The following is a 17,657-nucleotide window of genomic DNA, read 5'->3' on the forward strand; positions in this document are numbered from 1 at the left end:
CCACATTCGAGTCTCCACATATTAAGATTTTCAGCCCATCTGGATTACTTACCCGAGATGCTGCTACATACAACTGTCCATGGTTAAACACGGGTTTCTTTAATAGTAGTCCGACATTAGATAAAGTTTGTCCTTGACTCTTGTTTATTGTCATAGCATATGACAACATTATTGGAAATTGCTTCCTCTGAAATTTAAACGGTAGTCTTGGGTCAGAAGGAGTCAATCCCAATCTTGGTATTAATACCCTGGTGCCTGCATTGTTGCCACACAGAATTGAGCTTCAATGACATGGTTTCCTAATTGTGTAATGATCAACCTTGTACCATTGCACAATCTCAATGAGTGGTCTATATTTCTGAGCAGCATAATTGGCGATCCAACCTTTAATGTTAAAGAATGGTTTGGAACACCGGAGCATCTCAAACTGTTAAGGAACTCTGTAGTGTGAACCTCCGATAACATATCAGAACTTGTATCTGACTTGCAAACCGAATCACAGCTCAAATATGTCTTGGAAGTTGCCTCATTCATACTGTTCATGTATTCATTCACCTTGTCCACAACATCTAATGTTAGAGCTAATATAGCTCGGAACTCTAAAAATTTATGATCAAATTGACCATGACCGTATGAAGGAAATGTGCTTTGACAATTTCTGCTATGGGGTCAACTTCATTTCTTAAAACAAAATTATCTGGAATCCCTTATATTGAAGACACCATTTTTCTCTTCTCCTAAATTTCCATCTCCTAGATCAGCAATCCATTTTGCAAAGCTGTTTAACTTAGCAACTTCTTCTGCACTTGAAATTCCACGCAACCTAAGATTCTTGGTTAAGCGTAGTACTTCGCAATTACTCCACAAGTATGATGAGTTTATACTTGCTTGTACTATTTCTTGTCTGCTGCCTTTTGGTATAACTGGTAGTATTTGTCTAAAATCACCTCCAAGTACCACTGTTTTTTCCAACCAAAAGACATTTCTAAGCTTTTTGGATTGGTGAATCGCAATATGTCTCTCATTGTCCGATCTAATGCTTCAAAACAATGTTTGTGCATCATCGGAGCTTCATCCCATATGATTAACTTAGCTTTTATAATCAATTCAGCAAGTGGACTACCTTGGCTAATGTTGCAAGTTGAGTCTTCATTCACTGCAATGGGGATAGAAAATCTTGAGTGTGGCAGTCCTTCCACCCGGTAAAAGTAGCGAGGCTATACCGCTTGATGCTACATTCAAAACAACTTGTCCCTTTGACCTTAAAGCAGCCGACAGTGTCCTCCATAAAAATGTCTTGCCAGTTCCACCATATCCATAAACAAAGAACAAACCACCTTTATTAGATTCAACATCCACAATCACTTTGTTGTATATGAGTAATTGTTCATCAGTTAGTTTAGAAAACAGAGATTCATGTTCTAGCTTTAAAGCTTCTTTGTCATACGCCAATTCTTCGTATAACAACCGATTACCGAAATAGTATTCATGACTTTCCACTGGCATCGGCATTGGTGGATAATCACTTAGAGACTTGTTCCAAGCATTCAACAACTTTTCCACTTCCATTAGTGCCCCATTTTTCTTCTGTTCGTCATTGAGCATCAAATCTACATAATTTATAAACAAATTAGTTGAATATATAACTGCAAAAAGTACATTTAAGTATGTGTTTTTGAAGAAGAATTGTTTACCTGGATTACTTGTATTTCTTTTAGCATTGAACTCAACATCATCAGCTAGGTATTGCCAAACAATATCCCACACTTTCTCTGGTTTCGCCATTGAATTTGATGTCAATAAGGTTACAAACAATTTACGTAAAGAATGTGCTGAGGACCATATCGCTGCTTCACTAATCGGGTCAACATACTCTTTATCATCCTCGATTAAACCATGTGCATAACAGGCATCTCTAAATGAAGTATACTGCACCCCCTCAAAATATTTAATTTCATCAAAGGACCTTGGTCCACGCACAATATTAAGTAAACATCTAAGATAGAAGATTTCTCCGCTATTTGGCGGAACATAAAAAATACGACCAATTGCAAACTTCCTTTGCCTTGGATGCCACTCTCTCTTATCTTTTTTCCATACAAATTTTGTTGGCATTTCAGCGTAAGTCAAGTTTCTTGCCTCGCTATATTTGCTGTTAGCATCAAACCATGCCGTGAACATACTTTGTCTCACAGTTGAACGGTTAACAACATCATTGACAACATCATCATCATTAAATATGATTGATTGCTCATTTGGTAGATGAAAGCTCAAGCGCTCTACAGACGGATCCCTCGTCTGTATATCAAAGGCGAACATCCTCCATGCTGCCTCACAGGGTGAAATATACCTACAATCATAATACATCTTGATCTCATCGATTACCTTTCCATTAGCTTCATCAGCAACACTGTTGTAGAATTCAGCCGTAACCCGATCATTCCCCTTGTTCACATACTTAAATAAGTACTTAATTGATCTGGATTGATTGCACCACTCTACATTTATATGAGCCCTATACTTCACCAATAAATGCCTGTTGTGTGGAACGACATACCTGCTATCTAGATCAATACCATTTTTCTTTATGGTCCTACCGTTGTCACTCCTACGGTAAACAGGATAACCCTCTTCATCCATTGTTGATTTCTCTACAAATTTCTTTGGATAATATTTGGAGCATCTACCATTAACCATGCATGGTGAATTCTTCCTACACGTACCACACGGACCGTGCATCATAAATTCTTCTACTGCTTTGTGATACTCTGGGTCGCACAACTCACTTGGTATATCTGCTGAAATGAAGTTGTCTAAATCTGTTGCAGCCACAGACCCACGGTGATTTGCCAGAAACAACAATATGTGGGCATGCGGTAAACCTCTTTTCTGAAATTCAATGGTATAAATCACTACAATAAAAAAACATTAATAAATTCAGTATTCTGAAATATAGATCAAAGGACTTGTTAAAAAATAAATAATTTTTTAAACTTTAAAACATATAAATTCTTTACCTGCTAGAACAGAACCAAATATGTTTTCTTTACGAATCTCCTTGATTAGAGCATTTAACTTCATCTTAAAGACACGACATATTATATCTGGCCGATCTTCTGCCTTTAACCTTCTCTCTTCCAAAAATCTGACAATTTCAGGCCATTTTGGGTTACATGTGAATGTAATAAAGAGAGTTGGATACCCAATCCATCGACATATTGCCATCGCATCCTGGTAATTTTGGACCATATATCTTGCACCACCTGTAAAAGTTGAAGGCAAAATAATTCGACGGCCTTGGGCAGATGGATCAAGTTCACCATGGGTCAGAGCATCTGTCAAGCATTTATAAGACTCACATCTCAATGATCTTTGGTGAGTCCTAAACATATACTAAACGCCCAGATTCGATCATAGTGTATGCATCTACCAGGAATTGTTGTAACAACCTTCTTGCGAACTGATAAACATTATTTTTAGTGTTATTTTTAATAATATTTTTATAGTTAATTTACAATAATTGATTAATTATATACATATTTTTATTTATTATTGTTATTAGTAGCTTTGTTAATATTATATTTAATTTTAGGTTGTTTTACTTATTAAATTTGTTTTATTATTTGATTTCTGTTAGTCTTATAGTTCTTGATCCTAATTTCTTATAATAATATTAATTTTAGTAGTACATGATCAGTAGGTGTTTAATAAAGGTAGATTAGTTATATATGGTCTCTAATAAATTTTATTATTATTATTATTATTATTATTATTATTATTATTATTATTATTATTATTATTATTATTATTATTATTATTATTATTATTGAGAAAGGAGCCGCGAGAAATAAGATCTTCAACAAATCCAGTCTTTGAGTGATCCGAATGAAACGTTGAGCGGAAGAGCAACCAATAATTAACACAATTTTAGTGAGCAGTCCGGAATAAGCTGTTGGTCTAGGGAGTATAAATTGAGGCCAATTCAGAGAAAACATCATGAATCTTACCCCGGATCAATTCCGGAGGTGCGAACAGAAGAGAAAAATCGAGGTCCGCGGCAGCTTCAATTCCGGGCGGTGGCTTCATTCGGCACAAATTAATTATTTGGTGGCAGCAGCTTAGCAATTTTCACACGGCAATTCATCACTCCCTTTGCTCTTTATAATTGTTTATTTACTCTAATCATTGGTTGTAGTTGTTAAGTGTTGGTAGATTAAATCTTGCGAGTTTGTTGGGAGATTAAATCTTGTGAGTTAGTTGCTGTTAATCCCATAATGCATTGCTAATTAAATTTGCTTGAGAACATGATCTAATTTCTATGAACATTTCGCATTAACTTGAGTTTTAATATTGCCTATTAATTATGTTTTATCTAATAATGATTTTATTGAGATTAGTTGAGTTGAATTGATCAATCTATTCCGAGTTACGTTAATCTAGCCTTTATTCCCTAGTTGTTTTGTTTTGTGGTTAATTTATTATTATTTTTTTTCTATCTTTATTTTTGCCTGCATTTCCGTTTAGTTTAATCCATGTTGATTGTCGTTTAGTTTAATCTATTTATTATTCTGTTTTCTGGTTTCTGAGTTTTGTTATTTTTGCATTTGATTCAGTACTTTACATTATCAAGTCAATTAATTTAAGTTTAAGTTATTAAATTGCATATTATCAATTCCTCTTGGGTTCAACCCTTGCCTTTGCACACTACCACTACACTGACTCGTGCACTTGCGAGGACATTATATATTAAAATTGTCCAACACGAACAACAATGTTGACATCTCATTCTTTCTATCTTGAATATAATAGGAGAAGTATTCTCTAGGACTAATCCTAATACGACCAGGTCGGCCTTGTTGTTGAACACCTGAGAATTGAATATCCTCTCTATATCCATCTTCACCAAATGGGAATAACAATGGGTACTGCAGTGGTAGATAGGCCGGGTTTAATTCACTAATCCTTTTTAAAAATACCAGATCTTGATTCCACCAAGATATCACGTTCTCCCATATTTGGATCTAAGTCTCCCACTATCAAAGCCGCCACTTCACTGACTTGTGGTAAATTATACGTTCGCGCATCCTTATTCCTCTTTCCTATTAATTTGATCTTAATCTCTGCCATCGGATTTGTTTCAATCTCTGTTCTTGCCATGCGAAAACTTTTTACTAAGACATTGTTTTGATCTAATGCGTCTTGTATGTCTTGTACTATCTCTGCATGTAGTTTATTGTGAACATCATCTTCTCTGTATATTTATGACAAAATATATTTAATTAGCATAATGTAGTAAAAATCGAACAATGCAATTTATATATAGAATGGAATTGACGTACCTAATTGCATCGATGCGATTTTGTATTTCGTTTTGAGTATCATATATGTACAATTGAGCAAACTTCGGTCGAGAGCCAAATTCAGGCATTAGGCTTCCCAAAAGGTGGAAATTCTGACCGTGTAAGCGGAAAACAGGTGGTGCAGTACCATTATTCAAAGTCCTATCAATTTTTCCACCCATTGAAGTGAAGCAAAACATATTGTTGTAGGACCTAATATTTTTTAAAAAATGACCACTCTTGTTGTCATTCTTAAAAAACAAATCAAACAATGCAGCCGGCGGAGTTGGTTTAGTAGGCAACTTGATTTTTCCGTGAGTACAACAAAGCGAATACTTTGGTCTTGAAGTTCCCAAAATTTGGTTGATCCTTTCTTCCATCCAAAACACCGCACCACAATGGTCACATGAATATATTGGATCACCAAATTCTAAATATGTACCTATAAAAATTTTTGTGAATTAATGTTATGTTCTTAATTGAATATACACAATCAACAAATCAAACAACATATATATTGAATTCTACAAATTTGAAAATAATATACTAACCATTCTGCAAAGATGTAACATAAGTTGATCCTCTAGTGACCGTGTCAAACTCGGGCATTAACAACCTATTCAACCGTACATTGCCTTGATTTAAGGTTGGATTCACAACACATGAACCTAAAATGTTTTAAATTGAGATTTGGAAACAAAGAAGATAAATGACATGAATGTAAAAAATGATTAAAAATTCCAATTATTGAGTATTATGAGATTTACCGTTTCTGTTGTCTTGAAAGGGATGACGAAGAATATTTTTGATTAACATTCGGCACTTCCCCTATTGTCTGTTGCATATTGTTGAATTTGTATAATAACCTGGGACCATTGGAAAATAAGAATTTGAACGATTAATTATAAAATTTTAAAACATAACATTTTACAATTAATTACCTTTTAGCGGTATTTAACAATGGTATAGTCTTAAAAATCAATTAATCAAGCAATCAAACAACATATATATTTAATTCCTAAAATTGTAAAATAATATACTAACCATTCTGCAAAGATGTAACAGAACTTGATCCTCTATTGACATTGTCAAACTCAGGCATTAAGAACCGATTCAACCGTAGCATTGCCTTGACTTAAGGTTGGATTAACAACACATGAACCTAAAAAATGTTGAAATAGAAAAAATTAAAAAAACTAAGATGAATTAAATGAATCTCAGAAATCATTAAAAACTGTCCGAATTTTTTGAGTTGTATGAGATTTTACCGTTTATGTTGTCTTTAACGGTTTGACAAATAATATTACGGTATCCATTCGGCACTTCCCCTATTGTCTGTTGGCATGTTGTAGAATTTGTATAATAACCTGGGACTATTGGCAAAATAGGACTTTGTAACATTAATTACAAATTTTAAGAACATAACATTTTTACAAATGATTACATTGTAGCGGTATTTAATAATGATCTAGTCTTTAAAATCAAGCAATCAAACAACATATATATTTAATTACAACAATTTTAAAAGAAAATACTAACCATTTTGGCAAAGATGTAAGAGAAGTTGATCCTCTAGTTACAGTGTTCAAATTTAGCATTAACAACCGATTAAACCGTAAATTGCCTTGAGTTAAGGTTTTATTACAACACATGAACCTAAAATGTGTAAACTGAAAAAATTATAAAACTAAATGAATGACATGAATGGAAAAAATCATTAAAAAAAATCAATTTTTTCTATTTTATTAGATGTACCGTTTATGTTGTTTTTGAATGGTTGACAAATAATATTTTGAATTAACAATTCGGCACTTCCCTAATGACCGTTGGCATGTTCAGAATTTTTTATATTAGCTAGTACTATTAAATTTGTAACAACATTTAATTATACAAATGATTACATTGTAGGCGGTATTTAACATGATATAGTCTTAAAAATCAAGCAATCAAGATATATATAATCCCTAAAATTTTAAATAATATACTAATCATCCTGCCAATGGTTACATTTTAAAATAAATGATTAATTACAACTTACAAATTATTAAAATATAACATTTGACAAAGGATTACATTGTATGAGTATTTAACAATGATATAGTCTTACAAATCTAAAAAAGATTTAACATAATATATAAAATGTTTAACGAACAATTGAAATAATAAAATTAATAACATATACGCCAATACCATTAGTCATGGTGCTAGAATGGGGTTTCCATATTGTTACGAAGAGGCCTAAGTACACGCCTCTTATTCGTTGTTAAAGTGTTGTTGCATGTCAAAATGGACTTTGAAGTGCTTGGCAAATGATTGGTTTTGATTACCTGAACAAAATAGCAAGAAAAAGCAATACTTCAATCTTACGCTAAAACTAAATTTCATTCTCCAAAAAACACACTGAAAAGAAAAATTATTTACCATTCATTTGATTGCTTGACGGGGTGTTTGAATTCTTGTAATGGTATTGGAAGTGTCATGATCTCTAAAGGTTGATATGATTCTCTTTATCAAATGGATTTCTAGATTGGTAGATTGATTTTGTCCCAACTTCATCTTCTGCCATATCAAATACGCAATTAACACTTAGTTTAGCTAAATATATCAATATATATATTATAATTGGAACTCTAAGTTAAGAACATTCCGATGAATACATCAATTTCTTTAGTACCAATTCAACATATTATGATTTATGCAAAAAATGACATTGTAAGCAGTTAAATGTTAAAAAACTAAATAAATAATTATTTAGTTATTGATCAAAGTGTAAACCCTATGTGATATACTAAATAAATAATTTATCTGTATTTTTATTAATCAAAGTCTTCTCTGTACCAATATATAAATTAAAAAAAAAAAAAAAAAAAAACAATATGCCAACCTCGGCATACACGTGTAATGTACCCATGATCCATTTAGCTAGGTAAGACTTCCTTTTCTCAGAAATGAAGAAGAAATGTCGAGAAGAAGCATTCTAGACATTTCCGATCTCTAGCTATCTGTGTTACCATGGACCTATCTAGACAAAGCACTGAATCCTTCTATATTTCTTCATCCTACTTCACTGACTGCACCTTACCTCTCTTGTTCTACTGTTGTCAATTTCTATTTCTACGCATCAAGATTACATAGAGTATTAAGTTGTAATGTTTTCACAATCCAGATCTGGAAACGTAGAATGAGTATTTGGTTTTATTTTCCTTTGAGTTCTGTTCTACCAAACAGTTGTAATGCTTCTCCTTCCTAGATCTAGAGCTGTTCATGGCCCAAAAGTTTTTGGTTTTGAGATGGTATAAAATTTTCGATCATCTCTAATAGTTTTCTACGGATCTACAGTGCTCTGTTGCTAGAATCTGGATTTTAAGACAGCCGATCTCAAAGAAGGATATACAGATTTGCTTAACAGGTAGTTTTAATTATATATATACAAAATTGTTCTTATACAAACCATATGTTTTTGTTTTACTCTATAAATTCATCGCCGGGTTATAAACAAACTGTAATCTGATTTTCATTGTTGTCTTCCCTAAAATGTCGCAGCCAGAAAGATTTACTCTGAATTTTCTACGAAAGAGAAGAATGCAGATAAAGCCTTATAGGTAACCAAATGTTTATTACCTTGGTTGAGTTGTTATGTTCTTCCTTTTGTCGGCAGATGACTGTGGATGCACTGATCTTCCCTCATTGCGTGAGCAGTAGTATTCCTTTGTGTGTAATCTGGTAGGCTATGTGCAGAGCATGCTTGAATAAGTTTTTTTTCTGTCAGTACATTAGACTGCAATTACTTGATTTTTGAGTTGATATAGAGCAGGATTTGATTCCCATTAATGATTAGTCTTATTGGGAATAAGAAAAGTTCTTTTACTATTCCACCATTGCCATTAATTTGACTTAAATATTTATTTCATACTAACCATTTACTTGCCAGAAAATGGTATATGATGAACTTTGTTTCTAATGCCCCATGTTGAATGTATCTCGATTGCTATACTTGAATGTAGTTATGTATCTAATACATATAAGTTGTTTGCAAAATAAATTGCAGATGATTAATTATGATGTAGATGGTAGTGTATGTAGCTTTATGTTAGTTTAATATTACTGCTTATAGGATTACTGCTTTGCAATAAATTACTTTGTTTAGCGATTAGTGAATTTATCTTAACTTTTTATTCACTACTAACCTTTATTTTTCAGGATTTGACAGGTGATGAAAGTACATTCTGATGCCACAATTTATTCCAACGTGATCAAACATACCTATACATTCTGCTACACTCATTATAGACACAATAAGAGTTTAAATTTAGTGTTTTATGGTCCACTATTTTAATGCAGTACTCACTATTTGCTTATTTGGTTTAAAATCTCTTGTTCTTGTTTAACTGAATTAATAGTTGCTTATTTGGTTTAGTGTCTGTTTACAAAGTTAAAAAACCTCTGTGAATGTTGCATTATATTCCAGTCAGAGGTAAATGAAGACATAGGCTGCCAAGGGTATTTATTTTCACTAAAGTATTCTTACATTTATAATTAGCATTAATGCAGTATTTTTTAAACATTCACAATTTTTCAATATCATTATATTTTTAAAACCTGATTTGGCTATATATATGTTATCTATGTTCTAAAACTGAATTAATACTTGCTTATTTGGTTTACTGTCTGTTTTAAAAAGTTAAATAACTTCTGTGAATGTTGTATTAATTCCAGTCATAGCTAAATGAAGACATAAGCTACCCAGGGAATTTATTTGCACTAAATTAATCTTAAATTGTAAGTTTACATGAATGCATTAATTGTAGCTCCATTATTTTAGTTTTAGGTAATGTTTTTGACTTAAGTCTGGAAATTCCTTAATATTAGATTCAGTGAAGTTGATGTAGCTCAATTCTTGTTATATGAAGATAAAGTCCCATTGATAGGTAATTTTATGCCATCCATTATTATTATTATTTTTCATATAGTTTTAATTTGAAGTAATTTAATCCATTTATAATAAGACTGTTCTATTTGTTTTAATGTCAGGAAAGTGCAAGCTTAAAACTATATAACACACATAAAGTGTTGTGAAATCAAGACTTAACTTTGAAAGGGATGAACCATTTGATGGTGAAAACAAAGGATTTACCTTTATGTGTGTTATATAGTTTTCTGAAGACAAAGTCCATTGATAGGTAATTTTCTGCCAATCCTTTTTTTTTTTTTTTTTTTTTTTTTTTTGCATATAGTTTAAATGAAGTAAGAAAATCCATTTGTAATAAGAATGTTCAATTTTGTTTGAATGTAGGAAAGTGCAATCTTTAAAACTATATAACACACATAAAGTGTTGTGAAATCAAGACTTCACTTTGAAAGGGATGAACCATTTGATGGTGAAACCAAAGGATAGAGCTTTTTACAGGTAAAAATCCTTATATATTGCTATTTACACATTATATAGCATTGTAGATTACATAGAAAGGTAGTACAAATTGATGCTCTAAATCTATTTTCAATTCTAAATGTAGTACATAGAATTGTCCTTAAAGCTTCTTGGTGATCTTCAGTCTTCAATGTGCAATGTGTCATGAGCATTTATACAACCTGCATTAGAAAATAGATAGCAAACATAGAATAATAGACAATAAAATAAACATAGTTTAATATAGTTAGTCAAAACCACTAAGATATCACATGAATGTTGAAAGGCCATCCACCTTAAAGTTTAATAATGTCCATTGCAATGTTAACCAAAAAAAAAAACAAAAGTCCTTGTCCCAAAAGAGCATAAAAACTGCGCAATGTCACCAAAACAGATAAAGTTGCAGAACCTTAGTCAAACCGCATTACAACAACAAACTGATTGAGTTCATTTTTTTTCCTGCTTAATATCAATTGGTTTTGATTTTTTTTGCATCTTTGAGTTGATGAGAACTGGTCCCATCAGATTTCTCTTTGGTTGAACCTGGAGATATGTGTTCATCATTATCTGCCATCATAGGTTTCTGACTTTGCTGTACAGCAGGGCTACTGGCCTCATCAGATGAATCTCCAGATTCATAATCCTGAGTTAAAAAATAGCATGTTTTAAAAAAAAAATCAATCAAATAAGCAACATAAAACGAAATGTCTAGAAGGTCAGTTACACACATTAGGATCATCCTCTTCTTCTTCTTCAGCAAGTAGTTTTGAGAGCTCATCCTTATCATCTTTAAGAGTACAGTGTGCTGCCACCAATTCATCATCATGGTTATGTTCACCACAGGAATAGGTAAGAAAGGGTTTTTAATGTGGTCATTCTTTACTGATACTTTAAAAACCATAGCTTTGCCTCTGAGAGCATCAAATTCTGTTGGAATCTTTGTAGGATCCTGCAAATTACAATGAAAGTTTAATTTTTCATAATAGTAGGTTGTATTAACTATTAAAGCATATATATAAAAAAAAGGTTGAAAAAAAAATCAAACCTCCAAGTATTTGTTTCTGAGATCATAAGCACTCAATCCTAATAACTCAGAACATTCATTATCCCATAGCAGAAAAGGTGCATCCCCAGACTTGTCACCAACTCTAACACCCAACCTGTACCTAGGAATTCCCAGTTGCCAACTAATTTTGCAGGTGTCACACCAAAGTAATGCCTTTTTCTGCTCAAGTTTTCTAAAACATCCTTCTTTCTTGCAAGAAGAGTAGTACCATTTTCTGGCACTCTCCAATCCATTGATTCTTGCAGGAACATGGTAATAGCCTGGCTGTTGTATTTTAGTCAAATAGAACAGAGAGTTAAATGTTCCAAATAGTAATCTAAAAAATTATTTTGATAAAACTAAGAGACTGTAATGAATATTACCTCAGCCCTCCTATAGATGTCAGCTATGGTGCTTACAATCATAGGTCTCTTGCTAGAATATTCCTGACTGTTAGGGTATGAAAATGTTGAAACATTTGTCATACTCCTAATAGGAGTCTGCTGATCATTCAAACTGGATAAAGTGTCAATGGTTAGATAGTGATACAAAATAAAATAGACCTTGATGGAAAAGTAAAATTTACCTATCCTTGAATACTTCAAACTCGGGACAATCATGATTTATCCAAACCTTGGTTGCATTATATGAACTTGATATTCTTACTTTAGCTGAAATAAAGAATTAATTTGTTAGATGTTTATTTTCATATAGGAAATGTGTATAAAATAATTGTGATAAGGAGATGAAACTTACTGTCTAAGTGCTTTGCTCTACACAGTTGCATCAGAATAATTATAGGGCCATCAACATTGTCAGTAAAATAGGGCAGTACATCATCCACATGTGAATCCCATACTGTGCATTTAATCCTATTGTTCCTAAAATATTGTAAAATATACTGTTAAATAAATGTTGATTGTTTTTAATGTATTGAATCTAGAATTTAAGATTTCTGAACTTACTTGGAGTCTTCAATAATAAAATCAACCAGCTTTGATGGATAACCTCCTATAGTAATTGACTTTAGAGGGTAAAACTCAACAACCCTGCCAATGACATCTAGAAGAAAATATTGGACAACAAACATTGAGTTTAGAGTATAAAAAAAAAAAAGTATAGCAAAGAAAATTATTGTATACTAACCGAATAATAATTTCTCAGGAATTTTTCTGCCTAGGATATCATCAAAACTGCGAAGCCTGAACATACACTTAGCAAAGCCTTTCCTACGGTGTCTTAGAACAGTAGTTTGATGGTTCAACTTAATCATGTAATTCCCGGAGTGAGCTTGTACTGATAATAATTAGAAATTACCAAAAAGTTTTTGATACAATAAACTTTTCCCACTGTGATTTGAGAATTTATCCAAGTATTCCTTTGGGATGTTGCAATGGAGATAGGTTCCCTAGACAGAATAGTTGAAACAAAAAAAAAAAAAAAAATTGATGTAAAACAATTTAGTAAAAACTGTAAATAACAATATAGAAGGATTATAACATTAAAAAGCTTACCTCTGAATCGTGAAACAACAGCTCTTGACTTTTAATAATACTTGTATTTCTCCCTTCATGGACATCATAAATTCTTACTAATCTAAGCCTAATGGCTTTCGTGTAGCATTCTGTGTTGAGATCTTTGGCCAATACAAACAGAGATCCCATTTTAACCAAGAACAGGAGATTTTGATTGAAGAAGGAGAATGTGAGAGTGGTGTTTGCTATTCTATAGTATTTATAGAAGGATGATTCTGTCATTGGGTATCTCGAAGGATGAAACATTAATGAAGATTAATAATGATGTTTCACCGAAGACTGAAACGTCTTCTGAGTAGTCGGCTAATAGATTTCAAATGTTATTATTTATATTTATATTAAGAACTTAAAAAGATGTAATAATTGTTTTGATAACTGTTTCTATGCTTCTATTAACACCTGCTGATAAAAAGTTCTGATTTGGATCAACTTCCGATGAGGGAATTGTAGATATTTAAGTATTCTACCTTATGTAGAATACTACAATTGATATATATTGTTATACGCAAAGTTTTATCGGAGAAAACAAAAACCAAAATAGCATGCAAAAAGAGAAAACAGAAAAAAAAACGTAAAATGGATCAAACTAATAGTCAAAACGCTGTAGTTTTATATGGGCGGGAAAATACAGCCATTTGATTGGCCATGGCTATATGGCTTTAATATATAGAAGGATTATTATTATTATTATTATTATTATTATTATTATTATTATTATTATTATTTAAGAAGATAAGAAAATATATGGTGGATGCATGTGCATAGTAACAATAGTAGAAAAGATAACGGAAGTTATAACGGTAGGGGTATGTTTGTCCAAAATATTGTAAAGTACAACCTTTATAGCATAATGTATAAAAAAAAAACTTAATGGAAAAAATGGACATAAATGAAGGGTATAACCTTCATTCACACTTATTATGTTTTTAGATTTTAATATTTTTTAATGATTTTTTTTTATTTACCCTTTATTATATTATTTTCTCTCTTAAATAACCCTAAATTTCGTTAGTATTAACTTTAGTAACGGAATATTCCGTTAACTATTTATTATTTTTAACTTACTCATTAGTTTCTATAAGAAAGGTCTTAGGTTCGAACCTCATCCCAATTAAAGTTGACATAATTGTTAAACATATACTAAAGGGAAAATCAACGATTTGGTCCCTCAATTGTTAGCGAAATATGAATGTAGTCCCTTAATCGCGAAATCATCGATTTAGTCCCTGGAAATAACTGTTTTTAGTTGATTTGGCCTCCGACCGTTCCCGTTGAAAATCCGGCGAAGGCTCCGATTAGGCATGGGTAATTTAGTCTTTTCACACCATCTTCTTCATCTTCCTTGACTAAGCTTCACCGGAAAACGTTCGTCGGCCAGAAAATGGAGCCAAGTCCATCTATCACGCTCGGCGGGCAATACCTTGTGTTCACTTCCGTTGCGGAGCTGGAATCTGCCGCCATTATTGAAGCTCTCAGACCTAAACTCAAAACCCTATCTATTCCATCGACACTGCAATACCTAATTACTTCCCTATCCAAGGCGATGGCGATGAAATTAGCTGCCCAGATTACCTCACCTAGCTTGATGCTCAACCCGCGAATTCTGTGTTGTATATTTCTCAGGGAAGCTTTCTCTCACTTTCGGCTGGGTAGTTGGAAGAGATCGTCGCCGGCGTCTGTGAAAGCGGAGTTCGTTTCTTCTGGGTGGCGCGTGAAAACACAGAGCGGCTGAGGGAGAGAGGCGTGAAGCTTAGTCAAGGAGGATGAAGAAGACCAAGAACTCAGAGATGTTATCAGCACAGCTTTTGTCTTGTTCTTTTTGCCTATAATGTTGGATTTGGATCATTATCGTCTGTGTTGATTAATGGGAGTATGTTCTCCGACATTGTACAACTTATGATTTGATCCGAAACATGTTTGAACGGATCGGGTTCCTGGTCGAAACACTCTCACCTGAATTCCTATCTTCTCATCGCTCCGGCCAGGTATGCTTGATGGTATCTGGTAATCAGTTTCTAGACCGGATTTGTGGGATGAAATAGGTACCGTACCAGGAAATGGAACACGAATTCTATGTCGGGAAACATGTCCCCGACATCTTTCTTGAAGGATTGCTTCAGGAAAAGATATGGGATGAAATACTGGTCGGATTTCATACTCAGCCATGGAATTTTCTGCAGAAACTTTTGATCTTCATCTTTGAAGAACAGTGAATCGTAATGATCCATGTCGTATTTCAGATTGAGAAAGATAAATGGACTTGGCTCCATTTTCCGGCCGATGAACGTTTTCCGATGAAGCTTAGTCAAGGAGGATGAAGAAGATGGTGTGAAAAGACTAAATTACCATGCCTAATCGGAGCCTTCGCCGGATTTTCAACGGGGAACGGTCGGAGGGCAAATCAACTAAAAACAGTTATTTTTCCAGGGACTAAATCGATGATTTCGCGATTAAAGGACTACATTGATATTTCTAACAATTGAGGGACCAAATCGTTGATTTTCCCTATACTAAAAATATGTTAAAATATATTTAAAAAATATAGTATAAATTTAACATAAAGTTTAGTCAAATAATTAGGCGGCTAAATACATAGCATTCAAAGTTGAGCATCAAAGATATAAATCAGGAACTTTGAAAATCATTTGGTTTTCTTACATTAAAAAAAAGTTAGGTTAAGTTTCTTTTTCCATTTAATTAATCTTCTTTTGATTATTTAGAACATAACTTATATTATTATGCTTTTGCATTATTTGAATGATTTAGGTCATTATGGTATTAATATTTTTTTGTATATATTTTTATAATGGTACAATTATACATTACTTTACAAATATTATATTATTATTATTTTATCGGACAAAATTGTTCTTACATCATTGTCAGATATGTGCGACCTAACTACAATGTTGTTAATCATAAATACAATAATTGACAATGTTGGCATCCCACTGGCTCCAATTAAACATGTTTACAAATCATAGTTTTATTAATGTCTGAAAACTTCTAAAGAAATTTGTAAGTTAATTTTTACTATAACATTACAATATATTTATAACCATATATTTGAATTATTTATTATAATACTCTATTGACAGAAATTGTAGCAATTGTCATTGACAAACTCTCAAAACAATTTGTCTTAACAACAAATAGAAATTAAAAAATTAATGATTTCATCATTGTGGATAAAAAGTATGTACGCCATTTTATTACTCTTATTAATTAATATAAATAAATTAGTAGTTACAACAAAAATTAATACACATGCATTTTATTAATTTAGAAATAGATGTCTATAAAGCATTTATAAAAACGGTAGAGCCATTTTCTAAATAATTGACAATGTTGACATCCCACTGGCTTCAATTGAACAAGTTTACACATCATAGTTTTATCAATGCGTGAAAACTTCTAAGAAATTTGTAAGTTAATTTTTACTATATCATTACAACATCTATTGTAACCATATATTTTGAATTATTTATTATAATCCTCTATTGATAGTAATTGTAGCAATTGTCATTGACAAACTCTCAAAAATTTGTCTCAACAACAAATAGAAATTAAAAAAATTAATGATTTCATCATTGTGTGGATGAAAGTATGTACGCCACTTTATTACTCTTATTAAATTAAATAAATTAGTAGCTACAACAAAAATAATACATATGCATTTTATTAATTATTTAATTTAGAATTAGATGGCTATAAAGCATTTATTTTTTAAAAAAAAATATTCATCATAAAAAATTTAAAAAGAGATATAATTTCATTATTTATATTATCTTTATTTTCTACCATTCAAAGATTCTTTACCTTCGAATTTATTAATTTATTATATTCACTACATTGTCCATTACCTTCTTTTTACATTATTATTTTGTAATTTTTTATTTTTTTTTTTGAAGAGACATTATCTTGTACAACTAAGATTTCAATCATATACACAGCAAGACAAAACTAAAGCTTCCTACACCATAATCTCATTGCAGGATGAATCTCTCTATGCTACAACCAGTAACCCAATTGCATATGATACACTAGTAATAAAAAGAAAAAAAGGACATGTATTGAAGATGAAGAGTTGAAGACAATGACAATGCTACCAAAAAGAATTAAGAAAAATTAGAGAAATTTAAATCGGAGGCAGTATTTATTTAGACTATCGCTTTTAGACTAAATATTTAGACTCGTGTTATTCAAAAGTTGCAAACATTTATTTTAGTGACATTTATAATCAATCTCTCATATATTATTTTGCATTTATATACTTTAAATTACCGATTTAAATAAACAAATTCAATATTTATTTACCTATGTACGAACAT

The 17,657-nt window shown here is 31.9% G+C and overlaps 2 protein-coding genes across 2 annotated transcripts; both read right to left on the reverse strand.

Moving 5' to 3' along the window:
* Positions 1-52: 52 nt before the first annotated feature.
* LOC109149095 lies at positions 53-5,521 on the reverse strand (the record flags this gene model as incomplete). The annotated part of the gene is made up of 7 exons (XM_019296735.1): positions 5,340-5,521; positions 4,977-5,251; positions 3,018-3,335; positions 1,695-2,912; positions 1,224-1,610; positions 385-599; positions 53-187 (listed from the first exon to the last, which is right to left on the reverse strand). Coding segments are annotated over exons 1-7 (2,730 nt in total), but the record flags the coding sequence as incomplete, so codon positions are not given.
* Positions 5,522-11,785: 6,264 nt separating this feature from the next.
* On the reverse strand, positions 11,786-13,455 carry LOC109149096. Its single transcript, XM_019296736.1, has 7 exons — positions 13,347-13,455; positions 12,938-13,087; positions 12,757-12,853; positions 12,548-12,672; positions 12,378-12,462; positions 12,175-12,307; positions 11,786-12,076 (listed from the first exon to the last, which is right to left on the reverse strand). The coding sequence occupies exons 1-7, from the start codon at positions 13,453-13,455 to the stop codon at positions 11,786-11,788; spliced, it is 990 nt and encodes a 329-aa protein (XP_019152281.1).
* Positions 13,456-17,657: the final 4,202 nt, after the last annotated feature.

Source organism: Ipomoea nil, unplaced genomic scaffold, assembly GCF_001879475.1.
Source record: "Ipomoea nil cultivar Tokyo-kokei standard unplaced genomic scaffold, Asagao_1.1 scaffold2154, whole genome shotgun sequence".
In the NCBI taxonomy this organism is placed as follows: Eukaryota; Viridiplantae; Streptophyta; class Magnoliopsida; order Solanales; family Convolvulaceae; genus Ipomoea; species Ipomoea nil.

Excerpts from the sequence above, each read along its gene's own strand:
- LOC109149096 (XM_019296736.1), bottom strand. The coding sequence starts at position 13,455 with ATGGGATCTCTGTTTGTATTGGCCAAAGATCTCAACACAGAATGCTAC. Across the intron at positions 12,854-12,937 it reads TCCTGAGAAATTATTATTCG|ATGTCATTGGCAGGGTTGTT; the intron begins GTTAGTATACAA and ends ATTTTCTTCTAG. Across the intron at positions 12,463-12,547 it reads TAGAGCAAAGCACTTAGACA|CTAAAGTAAGAATATCAAGT; the intron begins GTAAGTTTCATC and ends TCTTTATTTCAG.